The following is a 14,694-nucleotide window of genomic DNA, read 5'->3' as shown; positions in this document are numbered from 1 at the left end:
ATTTCCGGTACCCTCATGACCAACCTTGGCGGTAACAGGACGACTGCCCACTCTTGGAGCGAAAGTATGAACAAGGGAATCTCTGTTTTCATGGAAGTGAACTCCAATTTGTCAGGGAACCATCCGGGGCACCAAGCTGTTGATCTAGCACAAATAGGTATGAAGACCCATGATTCCGATACTGCCACTCGACACCGCAGACATAGAGGCAGTCCCAATTCTCCAGAGCCCCCGTCCTGGTCGAGGAGCTCAGATACAACCGACACTCAACCGAGGCCGCTCTCAAAGTCCGACGATACCTTTTCCTTCCCGCCGGTGGACACAGTACTAAATGGCGACACATCCGTGTCCGTCCTCCCGAGTTCCCCAATGCCCAGAATCCAGTCAACAACATCGCCGCCCTTTCGGCGTCCGCTTTCCAGAGGCCTGCGGCTCAGCAAACCTCATCAACCGATCGAGGCAGGCATGACGGCCATAAACTCTCATGTAAAAATCGACGTACTTGCTGAAGAGGTCATGGACGGCGTCTTTGCCGGTTTCAATTTCTAGCATATGCCTATTGTGCAGCTCAAGAAGACAGTGAAAGTAAGAGATCCCGATGTTGCCGCTCACACGTACCTTGGCAGTCTTAAGGGATCAAGGAGAACTAAGTCTGTGGGATGACAACCATACAACCCGAACCGCCTTTAGTAATGTCATGGTCATCTTCGATTCTTGACCCTGGCTGCTCAGGGGTCTTCGATAGTCAATCAGGTGCTATCCGTCGTATTATAGTGAATTTCTTCGGAAATGCATTAAAGTATATGAAAAGTGGGTGATTAAAGTGCATATCAAGCAAGAGGCCTAAAACCGGAGGCGCCAGCCGCGAGCGACAACTCACATACCGTTACTGTCACCGACGCGGGAGGTGGAATAGGCGAGGGTTTCCCACGGTACCAATTGTATAGGTCGTTCTCTCAGGAAGACCCACTTGCACCCGGTACAGGTCTTGGGCTAAGTTTAGTTAAACGAATGACTTCTTGCACTTCAGTCACAGTGACCCTTCCACTGGAGGACCACCCGACCAACCTGAGAATCTTCTTCACCTACATTAGCAAACTCGGGAAGAAGTTCTAAACGGCTGCCAGTGGATTTAAGCTGTCGAAGCGTACAAATGAAGACTACATAATGCAGGTGCATTCTTACTGGCGTCTCAATGCATGTTATGAGATGGATTTGAGGTCACAAGGTAAATCAGATCGCACGAAGGGTCGTTCGAACTGAAGGCGGCGACGATCATTGAATTGACGGGACTGTTATTGGATGAGTCACAGAGCGAGACATTTGGGAGTGGGATAGATTTGCTTTTGAACAAGCCGGTCAAACTCGAAGAGTTAAGATCTATCTTAATGTCTCGTGGGTTGCTTTGATGGATAGTTGGGCGCAAGGTGGGAATAGCATATCATTGATTTCTGACGATAAATGATGTCTGCAAACGGACTGAGTGGTCAATAGCTTGGAAAGTGTCTACAACTACGAGGCTGCCGTTGCCTCGGATTCTCGACTACACCCGCAAATCTAGCACTTGACACATGTCGCAACTTGATGTGTCTTATATGAATGGCCTAAATTTAAACTCAAACTCTGTTTGTGTATTCCAGGTTCTAATACTCCGAATCACTGTAGATATAAACAGACCTTGTATTCAAGTTGTTCAGTGGACTTGAACGTCCATAGTACGTACTACAGTCGCCAAAAAGAATGCTCTACATATCGAGTTTGTTGAAATTTCTTGGCACCTAGTAACTGTTTGACCGATATATATATATATATATATTTTGGGTACAACTTTACGTGCGAAGTTGTGGCAAATGCAAGGAAGTGCACTCCGGCTACTCCCAGGAGACCGTGTCCGGAGGTGGGGTCCGAAACTGGAGGTTGACTCAGACTAGTCGTGCGGATCATGACTTCCGGTTGCGTCTCTGATGAGTGCATTCATGAATCACGGCATATACTACATGTAAATGGCTCTGGTAAAGCTTTCTGCCGATCGAAGAGGGGGTTTGGGGCAGATCAAAAACGGATACAAGACAGCAAATCCGTCATTGACACGACCTGTGGATGAAATAATCCTCCACCCTCTCTCTCCGAAAAGAGACAGAGGATAGCCTTATGACATGAAGTCGCTTGCTTGGGGCTAGAGTATGTCTTTGCTGTCGGTCGATCGATCATAGAGGCACAATTATCGATACATTTGCCAGTATTTCCAGGCACCATGCCATTTTCCTCCTCTGTTTTATCTATAAACAGAGGTTTCCTGGTGTCCAAAACGTAAGAACGAGTGAGTTATGAATGAAATTGTTGCGAACGCTTCGCTTCTACTTGTTCCACCATTAACATGGCAACGCCGCGAGCCAACGAAGAAGTTTTAAAGGTCATTCTTACAAAGCTTCATCGCTTAGAGACGGCGTTCAATCAAATAAACAACCGTCTTACCACTATAGAGACCTCGATAGTGCCTGCCACTGGTAGCAGTCCTGTCGCCAGGCCTTTCAGCAGCTTGCATTTGGCTTCCTGTTGTTGCGCTTCCTGCGTCAACTCCGAGCCACTTCAACAAAGCCGTCATGAAGAGAATTATAAACAGCATCCCGCGGCTGAAGCGTACAAATGCTCCGTTGATAAACTACACAACCAATTCCGGTTTGGCAGCGGCTCCGAGATAGGTTCCGTCACTCACGAAGAAGGCACCGTGTACACCTACAATAACGAAGACCAGAGCAGGGCAGACGACCATCCCGTTCCAGATCGCCAGTCTCGCCCTGCCTCGCATCGCAGTCCCTGCCAAGACAACATGAAGCCAGTTCTTGGTGCTCTCAAAAAACCGCCTTTACGACATAAAAACAAAGCCTGTGCAGGACAGATGGAAAGTCCTGAACTTACTAGGACAAGCAGCATCGGCTCTCCAACAAAGGTTGTATCACTCTTAGGCACTCCAAAGGCCCACAGCACGGCTGCAGCTCCATCAGGCCACCCTTCGGCATGCTGGAGCGTGCAGAGCACAAGAGATGACGCTTTCAAAAACGCCAAGGGTTCGATCAGACGCGCAAGATCCATGCGATACAGAAAGACAAATTCATCGACTGCCCAGAGGAACGTACCACTCATGGGCTCGGCAAACGACACTCTAGACGTAGACCCAACGCTAATACGAAGGTTGGAGGAAAAGGAGTTTTTACGTCTCTATAAAATAGCACAGGATAGTGCAAGGACCTGTATCGCTTTAGGCCAGCGAATGATGCGTGTTATTCATAGAGGAGGAGGGTAAATTAACATCTGAAGCTACTTCGTCCTGGGGATTGAAATCTCAAGGTTGTTAAGCATGGTTTAACAACTGTATCCACATAATCAAATAATTGCCTAGATTCAAGTCGTGTTTACAGCAAGGGTGTTACGGAACGCTCTTGTGCTAATAGCACCGGTGCTGTTCAATTGCCTGGAATGCAAAGCCTTCTGCACGCAATGTCCAACTCAAGGTGGATTGGGGTTCAGTAGCCGTGATATTCTACCTAATCCAGTGGGCCATATCGAAGAGGGGGGCTGAAATCGGAGTGTACTCTATCCTTCATTTTAGCTGGAATCTTTTGAATAGATTCCACACCTTCTAGATGCACAACTCGCTGTCCGGCCTATCGTAGGGTCAGCCATATTGTTATTAGGAATGGATTTGGGTTCCATATGGTCGGTCTTACAGCGAAGTGATGGATCATATGACAGTGAAGCATGCTAGCTGCGGGAAAGAAAATCTCATATCGAATGACCGTCCAGTTTCCGGTGCTGTTACCCAATCTGCAGCCGCTCCGGTTGGGCGGGTTGAGGAAGTTGAAATGGCGCGCCATGTTTCCTTCTCTGATCACGTCATCTACTGTCAGCCAAGGGAAGCCACCGGACCCAGTACCGATGATGAAAGCCTTGCTGTTATGTTTGTGAAAGGGGTGTGGTAACGTTGGTGCCGTTTTCGAAGATTATGTCTACGACGGCACCGTTCCGGAGTGATCCGCCCTGGGTGTTGCTTCCATAGGTTGTTTCGCCGCGTGACTCTACATCCCATTACATTGGGGGTATCTGTTGACGAAACGATTGGTGAGGGTCGATGTTCAAAGCCCAACTACCCGGTCCAGTCATGTTGACGAAGAACTTGATTGTGTTATCTGCCTTGGAGGGAGGCGGCCGAGAGGGGTAAGGGGCGAGCTTCAACTCATCCATAGCTATGGATGATAAAGAAATTAGAGTTCAGTTAAGCTAAATGCAAGGTTTGGTATCGGGAACCTCCTTTTTTGAACCATTTTCTTGCCCCGGATAACAAAGGATGCCAATGCCCTGAATGATTTGCTCTTTGCGAAGAGATGTTACTCTGATGGCGTATTCTTGGGCTTTTTGTTCAGATGGACCAGGATACTATCAACGAGTAACTAATTGCCTCAGCATCGTGAGAATCGAGGAATGTAGGGCCTTCTTACCTGATGCGCTCCCCAAGGTTGCAGTTAGCAGCATGAACCCTCTGCGGATGTACAAACTCTCCGTCAGCGGCCACAACGTAGAGTTCGTGCTCATCCACGCTTATCTGCAGTTCATGATGAGCCCTGGAGTGGATGAAATTGATCCAAATTTATTCCTCTCCGCCCTCAGCCTCGATGACTTTAAGGTCGGCAAATGTCTCTCTACAAAGCTATTCGTTGGCAAACTCTTTCTGGCCCTGCTGTATCAGACATCCCAGGGATTTTCTCCCGGGGCCACCCGCGAGCTCAATCTGCTTATCCGAATGACAAAAGGTTCTCCCTTTCCCATTCAATACAATCGAGTTGCTGCACTATGGAACAACACCTGTATCGCGAGACATGATCAACAATATACCCATAGGTTCAGCATTCCAGTCGCTTATAACAACATGCTTCGCGTTCTTCTCGGCACGCTTCATGCCCTCGATATCTGCCGAGGAGGATGAAAAGAGTTCGTATGGTCTAGGTCTCTAAGAAGCTGGGGCTATCCATATCGGACCACGCATTCCGTCTGTAAGAGCAGGACCGAAATGGCCGTGGTAGAAGTAGCTCCCGTACTGTTGCTGGACGGTGAACCGGTAGGTGTAGAAATCGCGAGGTTGGATCGACTATTGTGTGACACCGAGGACGCCGTCGTTCTAAGGTCTATCAATTTGCAAAATACCATGCCTAATTGTTAAATAGTTAATACTGTTGCGATGTTGACTATTGCGGGTAACTATTGGAGTTATCGCCTCGAATCTGATGACTAATTGCTGGCTAATTCTTAGCTAATCAGACCATGGATCCACTAAGAATTAGTAGTAATTAACAAGCTGTTTAACTAGCTAACTTGCAGTAGTTATCCTTCTTTTCTTTATGTATAATAGAGATTAACAGTTGCCCTTAATATTCGTCAATTACCACTAATACGTACAGTTGCCTGTATTACTAATCCCTTGGTAAAACCAACAAATACGTTTGCAAGTAGATAGACGGTCAATTAAATTGATACCACGTACCAGTGCATGGTTGTGTCGAAAGACAGCTGATTGTCCAGGAACACCTCGATCTCGTCACCCTCATCTGCCTCAATAAGTGGACCGGGAGTTTTGCCATTGATGGAAAAAACAGGTCGCCCATGACCATCACCATTGTCCCACGTGTTAGTGATCGTAAAGTTGTACCGTCTCGTTTGTGCGGCTAACCCCACACTGGCTGGCGTGGATGGCACGGCATGTCAAGGATGCATTCTGACGCCGATTTAGCGCCTGAGCCGACCTTGGACGAGCGGTTTTGAGGGTCATTGGTGGAGTTGGGTCGGCCTTTGTGCTAAGTCCAACTACCAAATACTCTCAATACAGCCAAGTGTGCTTCAAAATGACATATTGATCCACGGCCAGCAGGTTTGCGTACGTTTTGTTTTGCTGCTTTCTCTCCTATGGCTCAGATTGCGTTGGATGCCCGACTGCAATATCACGCTTCAGGCAGCTGCCGCAAAGGCGACGCCGTTAAGTGCGGGCATCAATCAACGCCTTGTATCACCTGTGACAGCAGTTGAAGAGAGTAATTGGATCTACGCTCAGAGAGAGCAACTCTCTCCCAACGGCTGACACAATTCAACGCACACGATGCGGCACAGACGGGGACTGACAGACGACTGGCCAACTTGAGAGAGGGACGACAAACACGCAACAATCCGAGCTCACGCACCCGACACATGAGGGGACACCCTTGCAATAACGCTAAGGACAGCTTTCAACATCAGATGACGCCAGACAGGCGGCTGAACTATGAACGGACATATCCGCAGTTTAATGGACATCTCCAAAGTTCTAGGACCCTTGATTTTTCTTCCTTTCCAGCTTGTAAACCGAAAAAAATTGGCTATCTCTACGCTGATCACACAAATGTATAAGGGCCGGACCCGGGGATCCGGGGATCCCGACACAGCTTTCTCACAGCCAAGTGTTCGCACATGGTTGTACGCACGTCGTCTCACGGGAACAGGTCCTCCACATGAGCACCAGGAATAACTTCCAAGCGGGAGGTCACTGATAAACTGGAGGGGACACGGAGAGATCAAGACATTACTACAGAGGAGAGGTTGGGAAAGAAAAATAAAATCCTAATCGCGGTGGTAATAGGTAGAAAAAGTCCCATGAAGTGTTTACCCAGAACGCCATGCCATGCATGTCCAGATATGTAGCCTGTACAATAAATCAAACATCCCATCAGAGGGAATCACTCTCGCGTCGCTTATCATTTCCCCAACTCCGACTAATCGCCGAGACTCATCCAACCCCAGGTGCCCAGACCCCCAGCCAACACAATGGCCGTCAGGATACCCGCACCGGCGCGATCCGCCGTCGTTATGGGATCCGGCTCGATATTGTCCCTGCTCTTGCTTCCCGCTTCGGGGTCGCCCTTGGAGATACCACCCGTTGTATTCGTCGCGGGCGGCTCGACGCTTTCAATCAGCAGACTCGACACGGCAGCCAGCACGTTCATCTGCTCGCCGGCGCCCGAGGTCTTGTCGGTGGCGGGGTCCACAAACACTCCTTCACTCCAGTAGAAGCCGCAGACGCGGCCCGTCGCGCCACCGGTGCACTGTTTGACGGCGGCCTGGGTTGAGTCCCTGAGCACAGGCAATATCCTGTCCTTCATGAAGGGGGCGATCTGGGTGACGACGGAGAGCCAGCGGTGGACGTAGCCCTTGAAAGACAACATGTCGGCGGTGCATTGGCCTTTCTTGCCCTCGCAGGCGATCTCGTATCCAGTGTTGTTGGGGAAGAAGTTAAGGAAGAGGGACTCGGTCAGCTTCTCGATGCGGCCCTTCCAAACCTCAGACCCGTTGGTCTGCATTGGAATTAGTCACGAATTTCCAACAGGGGCGTATCAAGTCACTTACATAGTTGTACATGAAGGCAGCACCCTGAGCCAGAATGGCGGCGTTGTAGGAGAACTGCTGTTTGTTGACGTCGGTGCAGTTGTGCTCGACGTGGCCGCCATCGTATACATTCCAGTTCTCGTGGTCGATGTAGTTGACACCCCAAAGCCAGTCCCAGGTCTTCTCGGCGTGCTTTGCATACGTATCATTGTTGGTGTACCTGGCGAGGCGGGCGCCGATGTTGAAGAAACATCCATTGGCAATGGCTGCGACCTGTTAGCACTCTGCAATCCGCCCCCCCCTCATCGGCTGATCAGATGATGCGCGTACTATTCTTGTAGTTGTAACCGGCGTTGGAGAACGGGACCTGCCATCTCAGACCTCCGTTACAGGTTGCGTCGTGGCGGTCAGGACTCGCCTGGGTGGTCCAGACGGCCTGGGCGAGGGCGAGCCACTGGGGCTTGTTCTCCGGGGGGTTCGGGAACTTGTTCTCAGCGGCGAGCATGGCGGACATTCCCCAGAAGCCTTGGTCATCGTTTCCAAGGGATGCGGTGTGGTTGGGGGGCATGTAGTCGGCGTTGGGGCCGGTCTGGTGCAGCATGCCCTCCATGACGAGGTCGTTGTAGGTCGAATCGCCCGTCAGCTTCCAGTAGTCGATGTAGGTGCCCATCATGGCGCCTCCCTGCCACCAGTAGTAGTCGCCCTTGTGCTCGGTGGGGGGGCCGGGCAGGATACCGGGGATCTCGCCCGACTGGTTTCCTTTGTATTGCTTTATCAGATCGTATGCAAGGGTCTTTGCCGACGACTTGATGTTGGCTGGATCGGGTGAAAGAGACGGTGTTAGTGGGGTGATGTTTTATCTTGGTTCAAGGAATTCAGGCGGAGATGGTGGCGGCACACGTTGCTCGATTGAACACAGCATTTCCATAGCTGGGGAAGTCGTCACTTACCAGGCGTGTCAATTGAATAATACTGCGCGCTGACAGCCGGGAGGGTTCCTGCCAGCATCAGGGCCACCGAGGCGGCCGAGGCAAGGGTTGTGACCATGGCGATGGGCGCCGGTTGAGGAAAACAAGTCGCTTGAGTTAGGAGTCGGGCTGATTTATGATGGTGCGATCAGAGCTTATTGCAGGAATGGCATGGAAGTTCGTGATTGGGTCTGCTTGTCGATGGAGATGAGACAGGTCAGGTCAAACGAGTGAAGGAGTCGTGAACGAGTGTGGGGAAAAGAGTCGAAGAGGTCAAAATAAAATGGGATTCGTTTATGGAAAGCGAGTGTTCATGACCGGCGCCGCTAGATATGGTAAATCGTGTCGTGTTGCCGCAGAGGTAGCGAGTGGGTTCGTATTCAGACGTAAACGGCGTTGTTGATGTTGTGGATTTTTATTTTATTTTATTTTTTATTTCTGGGGCGGGTTTCCCGGTGCTAAGGTGAGAAATGGTGGTCAGAGTCAAGAAGTGTCAAGTTTTGGTGGTGTCGAGGTCTAGGTTTGTCAGTGGATGAGTCGAGGTGGAAAGAGCAGGCCAGAGGTAAATCCAACGGCTCTTCAGATGCGGGAAAGGGTGGAAGAGAAACAGGAACGAGGCTTCCAGACCACTTTCTCGGTACGGGAAGACAAGAAAAGGGAATCATCGGGCACAAGATGACGCGGTAGAATATGTCCTGGTGGCCGCCAAAAGTCTTGGTATTCTTGGTACGGTCTTGGCCTTCTGGGCATCGGGGCTGTGCAGCAAATGAGAAGGCGCCCCTCCGGCCTTGCGCACGCACTTCTATCCATTCTGGGTTCGAGACTGAGCCAGGGCGATGGACGAGAGGGCAGCGGTTACGGGGACAATCTGCAAGGGCTAAGCGGGCAGCCGTGGAGTGATTTTGTTGAACAGCATACAGCGGTAGACTCCAAAGGAGAAGGGGTTCACCAGGTCGGCATGATTTGACAGGCTCTACCGTGTTTGTCTTCCTGCGGAGGAGTGGTGGCCAACTACATCCCATCTCTCGATCCAGCCTCATGGATCACCCTGTCACAAATAAGAAACGTCCACCCGCCACTCTCCGCACAGCAGGCTCGGCGGGCGTGGAAGGTGAACAGGAACCAGAAGTCGAGCAGGCACGAAAACCGCGAAGGAAGCAGCCACCCCTACCCACCGTTTGCCAGCGCAAATGCATACCCGTGACGGGGAGCTTCCTCTCTCTCTCTCTCTCGTGTACGGATACTCTTGGGGGCCACGCATCCGAAGAGATCACGCAAGCAAGGGACAGATCGGGACCGAAGCCATCCTGCTCTGGAGTAGCTCAGAGAGGTCCAAAGCGCTCCATTGTAAATGCAGAGAGCGCGCAGAAAGGGGAGGGGGAGACGATGGATTCAGGGGTTCGTCCAGAGCTAAGACTCGGTAACGTCTTGGCAATGGCGATGGAATCTCAGACGGGAGAGGGAGAGTGAGCAGCTTGGCCAAGGTGAATCCGAGGGTCGACGATAGGCTACTTGGTTGGATAAACAGGGCGTTGTCGATCGTTTGACTCGCGGTTTGGAGAATGAAGAGATCGTCTGCCCAATGCATGGCGACATGTAAGAACCGTTAATAATAAGGCAAGCAAGGAAGGCTGTTGTCGTCAAGGCGCAAAAGCCAAAGTGAGAGCTGAACAGCAAAGGGCCGGCCGGGGGCCCTGATCGACAATAGAAGGGCAACAAAGGTGACAGAGAGGGGGGGGGGGGGGGGGAGTGCCGGGAATGCCAAGCAAGCAAAACAGGAGGAAAGCTGGCTAGCAATTGATAGTCTGGAAAAGGGTTTCTTTGACAGAGAGTTTTCCTTCCCCCTGGGATTTTTTGACCTCATGCATTGAACCGAAAGAGGAAAAGCTGAGTCAGCCCCCTCCCCCTCTCTCTTGGGATGATGGATTGACAGGCGCGTGGGATACGACATATCGGACGGTCATAGGGACGGACACGCGGGATGGGAAAATGCAAGAAAACCATGGCAGCCGCTCTCCCTCCCCACTCATTTCCTTCATGGTGAAGCTCGAATGCATGCTTAAGCAGGATCGGGCACTCTGTTCCTCGTGCAGGCGCCAGGTTCCGATCGGTACGGCCAAGGTGGATCACACAGAGCACGGCAGAGGACTGACGGGCGGTTGGCAAAGGCGCCGCCTGCCAACCAGCTTGGGCTGCCACCTCTCGCGTGTTTGGGTCCAGCTCTTGGTCAAACCCGGGATCGCCACTCCTAAACGCTGAAAGGGCTTGGTGGACGGTCTCTGGGGAGTGAGTGACTATGAAGAACGAGATGAAGGATGAGGGGCATGAAGCGGAATGGAAGCCAAGGTGGGATGGCGGAGAGTCAAGGTGCTGGGAGTGTTGGGAGGAGGAAGGCGCAACTGACTAACAGCTCCTGCTGAATACCAACCTACCCATGGTAGGTAGTAATACCTGCCTACCAACTTACCAGTGGGTGGTGTGGATACGTACTTTGCAGCTGAAGAAAGCAAGAAGGAGCACCTGGAGACTGGAACTGGAGATGCGGGCTTCTCCTTCCTTCCGTCTCGACCGTAATTAACCTTAGTCTCCATCCACACTGTGCCCGTCCCCTCTTCGTCCCCACAATGCCTTCAAGCAGAGCCAGTCACTGTCGACTGCCAAGACCGCCGGGAATTTGGATGAGACTCACAATTTCCTACCACACCGGAAGGGCCGGTCTTACAGTATGGGTAATACCTTCTTTGACACTGTAGCATAGATCTCTTATGTCCAATCACACAACGAACGACTGAATGGCAGCTTGAGCCGCCAAGACCCGCCAAATTAGCAATAACTGGAGGGAAGGCGCCTTCTGTGTACCCATCCATCGGCCCCTGTCCCTGGAAACTAGGCACGTACCCCAGCGCGCTCCTGAACATTCTACAGCGTATATCCCCTCAGATGGAAATTGTACTACCTACATACCTACAGTAAGCATTGCCCAACAAATATCAGGACACCCGGCGCCAGAACCCCTTGTCATCACACATCACTTTTACATACTGTCCATCCTTGCCCAGCTGACAGAGAAGCCCCCTCTTAGGCGGAGCGGGACCCTACTGAGAAGCCGTGGAAGCCCTACGGCAATACGCTAGCTCTTCATTCTCCGACCTGCCGGCCAACGATGGACCGGACTGTTGTTCTGCCACCCACCCTTCGGAACGGATGGTTGCCGCCCTGAGACAGACACCCAAATGTTACTGTGACCGGCTTCGTCTTGGACCCAGATGAAATAGGTAATCCACGACGGACACCATCTTTCACGACGCATCCATTCCGCAGGGACACTTGGCGACACTCCAGGTAGACAGACCCTATAAACGTCCCGGTCCCCAGCTGGTCCGCAACCCGTGCCGTGCCCCGGTGCTATGAGCTCGGCCATGTATATTTGTCCATCATTGAGGCAAATCAGCCGCTCCCAGTCTTACGTGAGATGCCCTCAGTACAGTTCTTCTTTTGATAATATCCATCAGCTCTTCTTATTCCAACATGCAGCAAGATGCAAAGTAGCTTGACCGCAGACCCTCACAAAAGCTGGCGGCACAATATACCCCCAAACCTCGCCGAACATGTTGCTCTGCCTGATGCTGCGCAATCTTTAAGATATCACACGTTATCTGTGCGCCCACACACTCTTTGCCCTATGCACCTTGTTTGCCTTGCCTATTGGTACTTCATCCACTAGGTCACCCCAATCAGAATGGTTGCCGTGGACTTCGCTCCCATTCTTACGGGCCTGGTGACCTACCAGCTCTTGAACAGGTGTCTGCACAAGGCAGCCAAGCGTTTCAACCCAGACTTCTACGCGAAGCTGGAACTTGATAGGCATCGTAAACTGCGCCCTTACTTCGTCTTCCCGCTCGGCATCCTCCTGACTCTGTTCACAACGCCAACCTGCCTCGCCGCCTATGGTGAAACGCCTTCCGCGGCCGACACCTTCGGCACTGACCGATCCTTCACCACCAACGGCAAGATCTGCCTTGGCTCCCGGGCCGTCCTATGGGTCTCCGAGATACCGCTTCTCAGCTACTCGTCAGAATACGTCACCCATCACCTGCTCTCCCTGGGTTCCCTGGCACTCGTTTTGGTCGGCAAGAGCCCGCGACGACCCATCTACCTCATCTACGCGGGCCTCGTAACGGAGCTCTTCTCCGATGCAGTTGCGTTGATGCGTTTTCACGGTCGCAATCCGGAAAACTCCCCAACTCTTCGCAGAGTCATGCTCGCGAATATCCTCTCAATGGTCTCTCTGAGAATCATACCGGCCATCGTCCACGCCGCGACCATGCCGGAAACGAGGGCATTCTACGCCGGGGGGGTAGCCTTCTATTGCCTCTATCTCGCTCGGTTAACCTTTCTTCAACTAGGGGCCCTAGGACACCATAACATGAAAGTGGGCACGGCAGCGCATTCGGACAAAGACGCCAGAAAATCAAAGCCAGCATCCCGCTTATTGTCGCTGACTTCAAGCTTGGTTCGCCGCCCTATAACCCTGGTTTTCTGTGTTGCAGTCGTCATCACATCTTTATCATTACATGAAGTCGAACTCTTTAATTAAAGCCTTTACAGGCGAGATCCGACATCACTCCAGGCTGGAACGGTGCCTGAGGTGCCTCGGGCATTCTCGGCAGCACTACGAAAAATGTACTCAGACAACAATAATCACATACCAAGGAGAATTGCAATGCAATTGGCGTTGAAATCTTGGCATTTTGAGAAATATGTATACTTACATCACCCGGCAGCTGGCGGACCGTACAGATGAAGAGTATGAGATAATACGAAACCACACCTGATCCGAGCCCCCTTCGCCGCTCAGGCGACGGTAGCACCGGTCAGCGTGAAAGAGTAGTCCAACCCCTTGTTAGCCTCGCTGTCGGCGAGCTGGAAGCCGTCGTAGAGGATGAGGGTCTTGGGGGTATTCGCAATCACCAAGCTGGCCTCCTCCTCGCTGGCAACCTCCGCGGAGCCGGCGCCGTTGGCGAGGACGACGTAGCGGACCTCGCTAGACCCCTTGATCGCCAGTGTCGCGGTGAATTCGCCGCTCGAGGTGACCTTGACGTCGATCTGGCCACCCGACGTCGTCAGCGGTATGATGTTGGCACCCATGTAGCGGGGGGCGCGGTCGGACTTGACAGTGTATCCGCTGCCGGACTCGTCGACGTTGGCAAAATTGATCGTGTCTCTGGCCTGATTGAAAACCTCCTGCGCCTGTGGGTGGGCGATGTCGACGTAGGCCATGCGGGCCCAATAGCGGCCGACGACTTCGCCGGCGGTGGCGTTGCCCCCGAGAACGCGGTCGAGGGTGTGGAGGGGCGTCTCGTTGCTATCCTGCTCATACTGGACCATCATCTGGTGCAGCGTGTCCACGCCGAGACCCTCGATGTTGTCTGGGTTGTTGGTGAGGTAGGTGAGGAAGGGCCACGCCTGGTAGTAGTTTTCGGAGTCCACGGTACCGTCGACGATGACCTGGAAGGAGTCCCCGATGACCTTGTTCACTTCGAACAGGGTGCGGCCCTCGGGGGAGTTGTGCTTCGTGCGGGCATCGGCACAGATGGGGGAAGTGGTGTACGTGTCGGCGACCCAGTTGGCGACCGTCTCCCACCAGGCGCCGGTGCGCTGCTGGTTCACCCAGGTACGCTGGTGGTAGTGCAACGCATGGCCGTACTCGTGGACAGTGACTGTGGGGTCGGCGAGGTAGGTGTCGACGACCTCGAGCCAGCCGGCGCCGCTCTCGGCCTCCGAGTGCATCACGCCGGCGGCGGCGCCGCCGAGGTCGGACACGGAGTAGACGTTGGTCTTGTAGTAGGGGCCGTCGTCGGAGCCCGGGTTGAAGGAGAGTCCGGATGAGCGCCAGCCAAGGGTGCTAACGAAGCAATCGTAGGCACCTTCGAGCATGGCGAGGGAGTCGGCGGCGGCATCACCGCCGTTATAGACGCGGAAGCGCGCTGAGTCCTGGAAATCATTGCCTCCGGGGCCGGCATTGGTCTGCGGCTCAAATTCGGCGGGCTCGTCGCGCGCGACGATCTTAAAGGGGGATTTGAAGCCTGCCCGAGGAGCCGCAAAGGCGCCGGTGGTGAGGGCAAGGAAGATAGCGAAGAGTTGGTTCGACCTAGTCATCTTGGGCACTCGAGTTGATCTGTGCGCTTACAACTAACGAGTGTGTTTGGCAAAGAGCGTGGGGAGAAAGAATGTGTCTTTCTGGAGACGGACAAAGTCGAGGCGATCGGAAGATTGCCTCTCGTACCTCATCACAAGAACCCGAGCGTGGCTACCTTTTATA

At 52.6% G+C, this 14,694-nt stretch overlaps 6 protein-coding genes across 6 annotated transcripts; 2 read left to right on the top strand and 4 right to left on the bottom strand.

Moving 5' to 3' along the window:
- Positions 1-15: 15 nt before the first annotated feature.
- Positions 16-1,116, top strand: LY79DRAFT_582167 (uncharacterized protein; the record flags this gene model as incomplete). The annotated part of the gene is made up of 5 exons (XM_060560237.1): positions 16-96; positions 207-486; positions 550-585; positions 691-799; positions 948-1,116. The coding sequence occupies 5 exons, from the start codon at positions 16-18 to the stop codon at positions 1,114-1,116; spliced, it is 675 nt and encodes a 224-aa protein (XP_060411010.1).
- Positions 1,117-3,545: 2,429 nt separating this feature from the next.
- On the bottom strand, positions 3,546-6,236 carry LY79DRAFT_592527 (uncharacterized protein; the record flags this gene model as incomplete). The annotated part of the gene is given in 11 exon segments (XM_060561433.1): positions 3,546-3,665; positions 3,729-3,947; positions 3,982-4,076; positions 4,110-4,244; positions 4,320-4,390; positions 4,497-4,619; positions 4,722-4,846; positions 4,856-4,965; positions 5,035-5,143; positions 5,530-5,732; positions 6,143-6,236. Coding segments are annotated over 11 exon segments (1,404 nt in total).
- A 558-nt stretch (positions 6,237-6,794) lies between these two features.
- Positions 6,795-8,412, bottom strand: LY79DRAFT_521815 (family 76 glycosyl hydrolase; the record flags this gene model as incomplete). The annotated part of the gene is made up of 4 exons (XM_060555384.1): positions 6,795-7,373; positions 7,426-7,670; positions 7,735-8,220; positions 8,355-8,412. 4 exons carry the CDS (start codon positions 8,410-8,412, stop codon positions 6,795-6,797), a joined length of 1,368 nt encoding a protein of 455 aa, XP_060411008.1.
- A 41-nt stretch (positions 8,413-8,453) lies between these two features.
- On the bottom strand, positions 8,454-9,527 carry LY79DRAFT_329322 (uncharacterized protein). Its single transcript, XM_060552487.1, has one exon. The coding sequence runs from the start codon at positions 9,410-9,412 to the stop codon at positions 8,831-8,833; it is 582 nt and encodes a 193-aa protein (XP_060411007.1). The 5' UTR covers positions 9,413-9,527; the 3' UTR covers positions 8,454-8,830.
- A 2,584-nt stretch (positions 9,528-12,111) lies between these two features.
- LY79DRAFT_672139 (uncharacterized protein) lies at positions 12,112-12,787 on the top strand (the record flags this gene model as incomplete). Its single annotated transcript, XM_060564010.1, has 2 exons — positions 12,112-12,729; positions 12,779-12,787. 2 exons carry the CDS (start codon positions 12,112-12,114, stop codon positions 12,785-12,787), a joined length of 627 nt encoding a protein of 208 aa, XP_060411006.1.
- Positions 12,788-13,097: 310 nt separating this feature from the next.
- Positions 13,098-14,639, bottom strand: LY79DRAFT_329292 (uncharacterized protein). Its single transcript, XM_060552485.1, has one exon. It carries the CDS (start codon positions 14,529-14,531, stop codon positions 13,227-13,229), a length of 1,305 nt encoding a protein of 434 aa, XP_060411005.1. The 5' UTR covers positions 14,532-14,639; the 3' UTR covers positions 13,098-13,226.
- Positions 14,640-14,694: the final 55 nt, after the last annotated feature.

The sequence above is a fragment of the Colletotrichum navitas genome, assembly GCF_030913465.1.
Source record: "Colletotrichum navitas strain CBS 125086 chromosome Unknown LY79scaffold_60, whole genome shotgun sequence".
In the NCBI taxonomy this organism is placed as follows: domain Eukaryota; kingdom Fungi; phylum Ascomycota; class Sordariomycetes; order Glomerellales; family Glomerellaceae; genus Colletotrichum; species Colletotrichum navitas.
The sequence above is the reverse complement of the archived record's forward strand: the minus strand, read 5'-3'. Positions and strand labels throughout refer to the sequence as shown.

Coding starts and splice junctions, on each gene's coding strand:
- LY79DRAFT_329322 (XM_060552487.1), bottom strand. CDS start 9,412: ATGAGGCTGGATCGAGAGATGGGATGTAGTTGGCCACCACTCCTCCGC.
- LY79DRAFT_329292 (XM_060552485.1), bottom strand. CDS start 14,531: ATGACTAGGTCGAACCAACTCTTCGCTATCTTCCTTGCCCTCACCACC.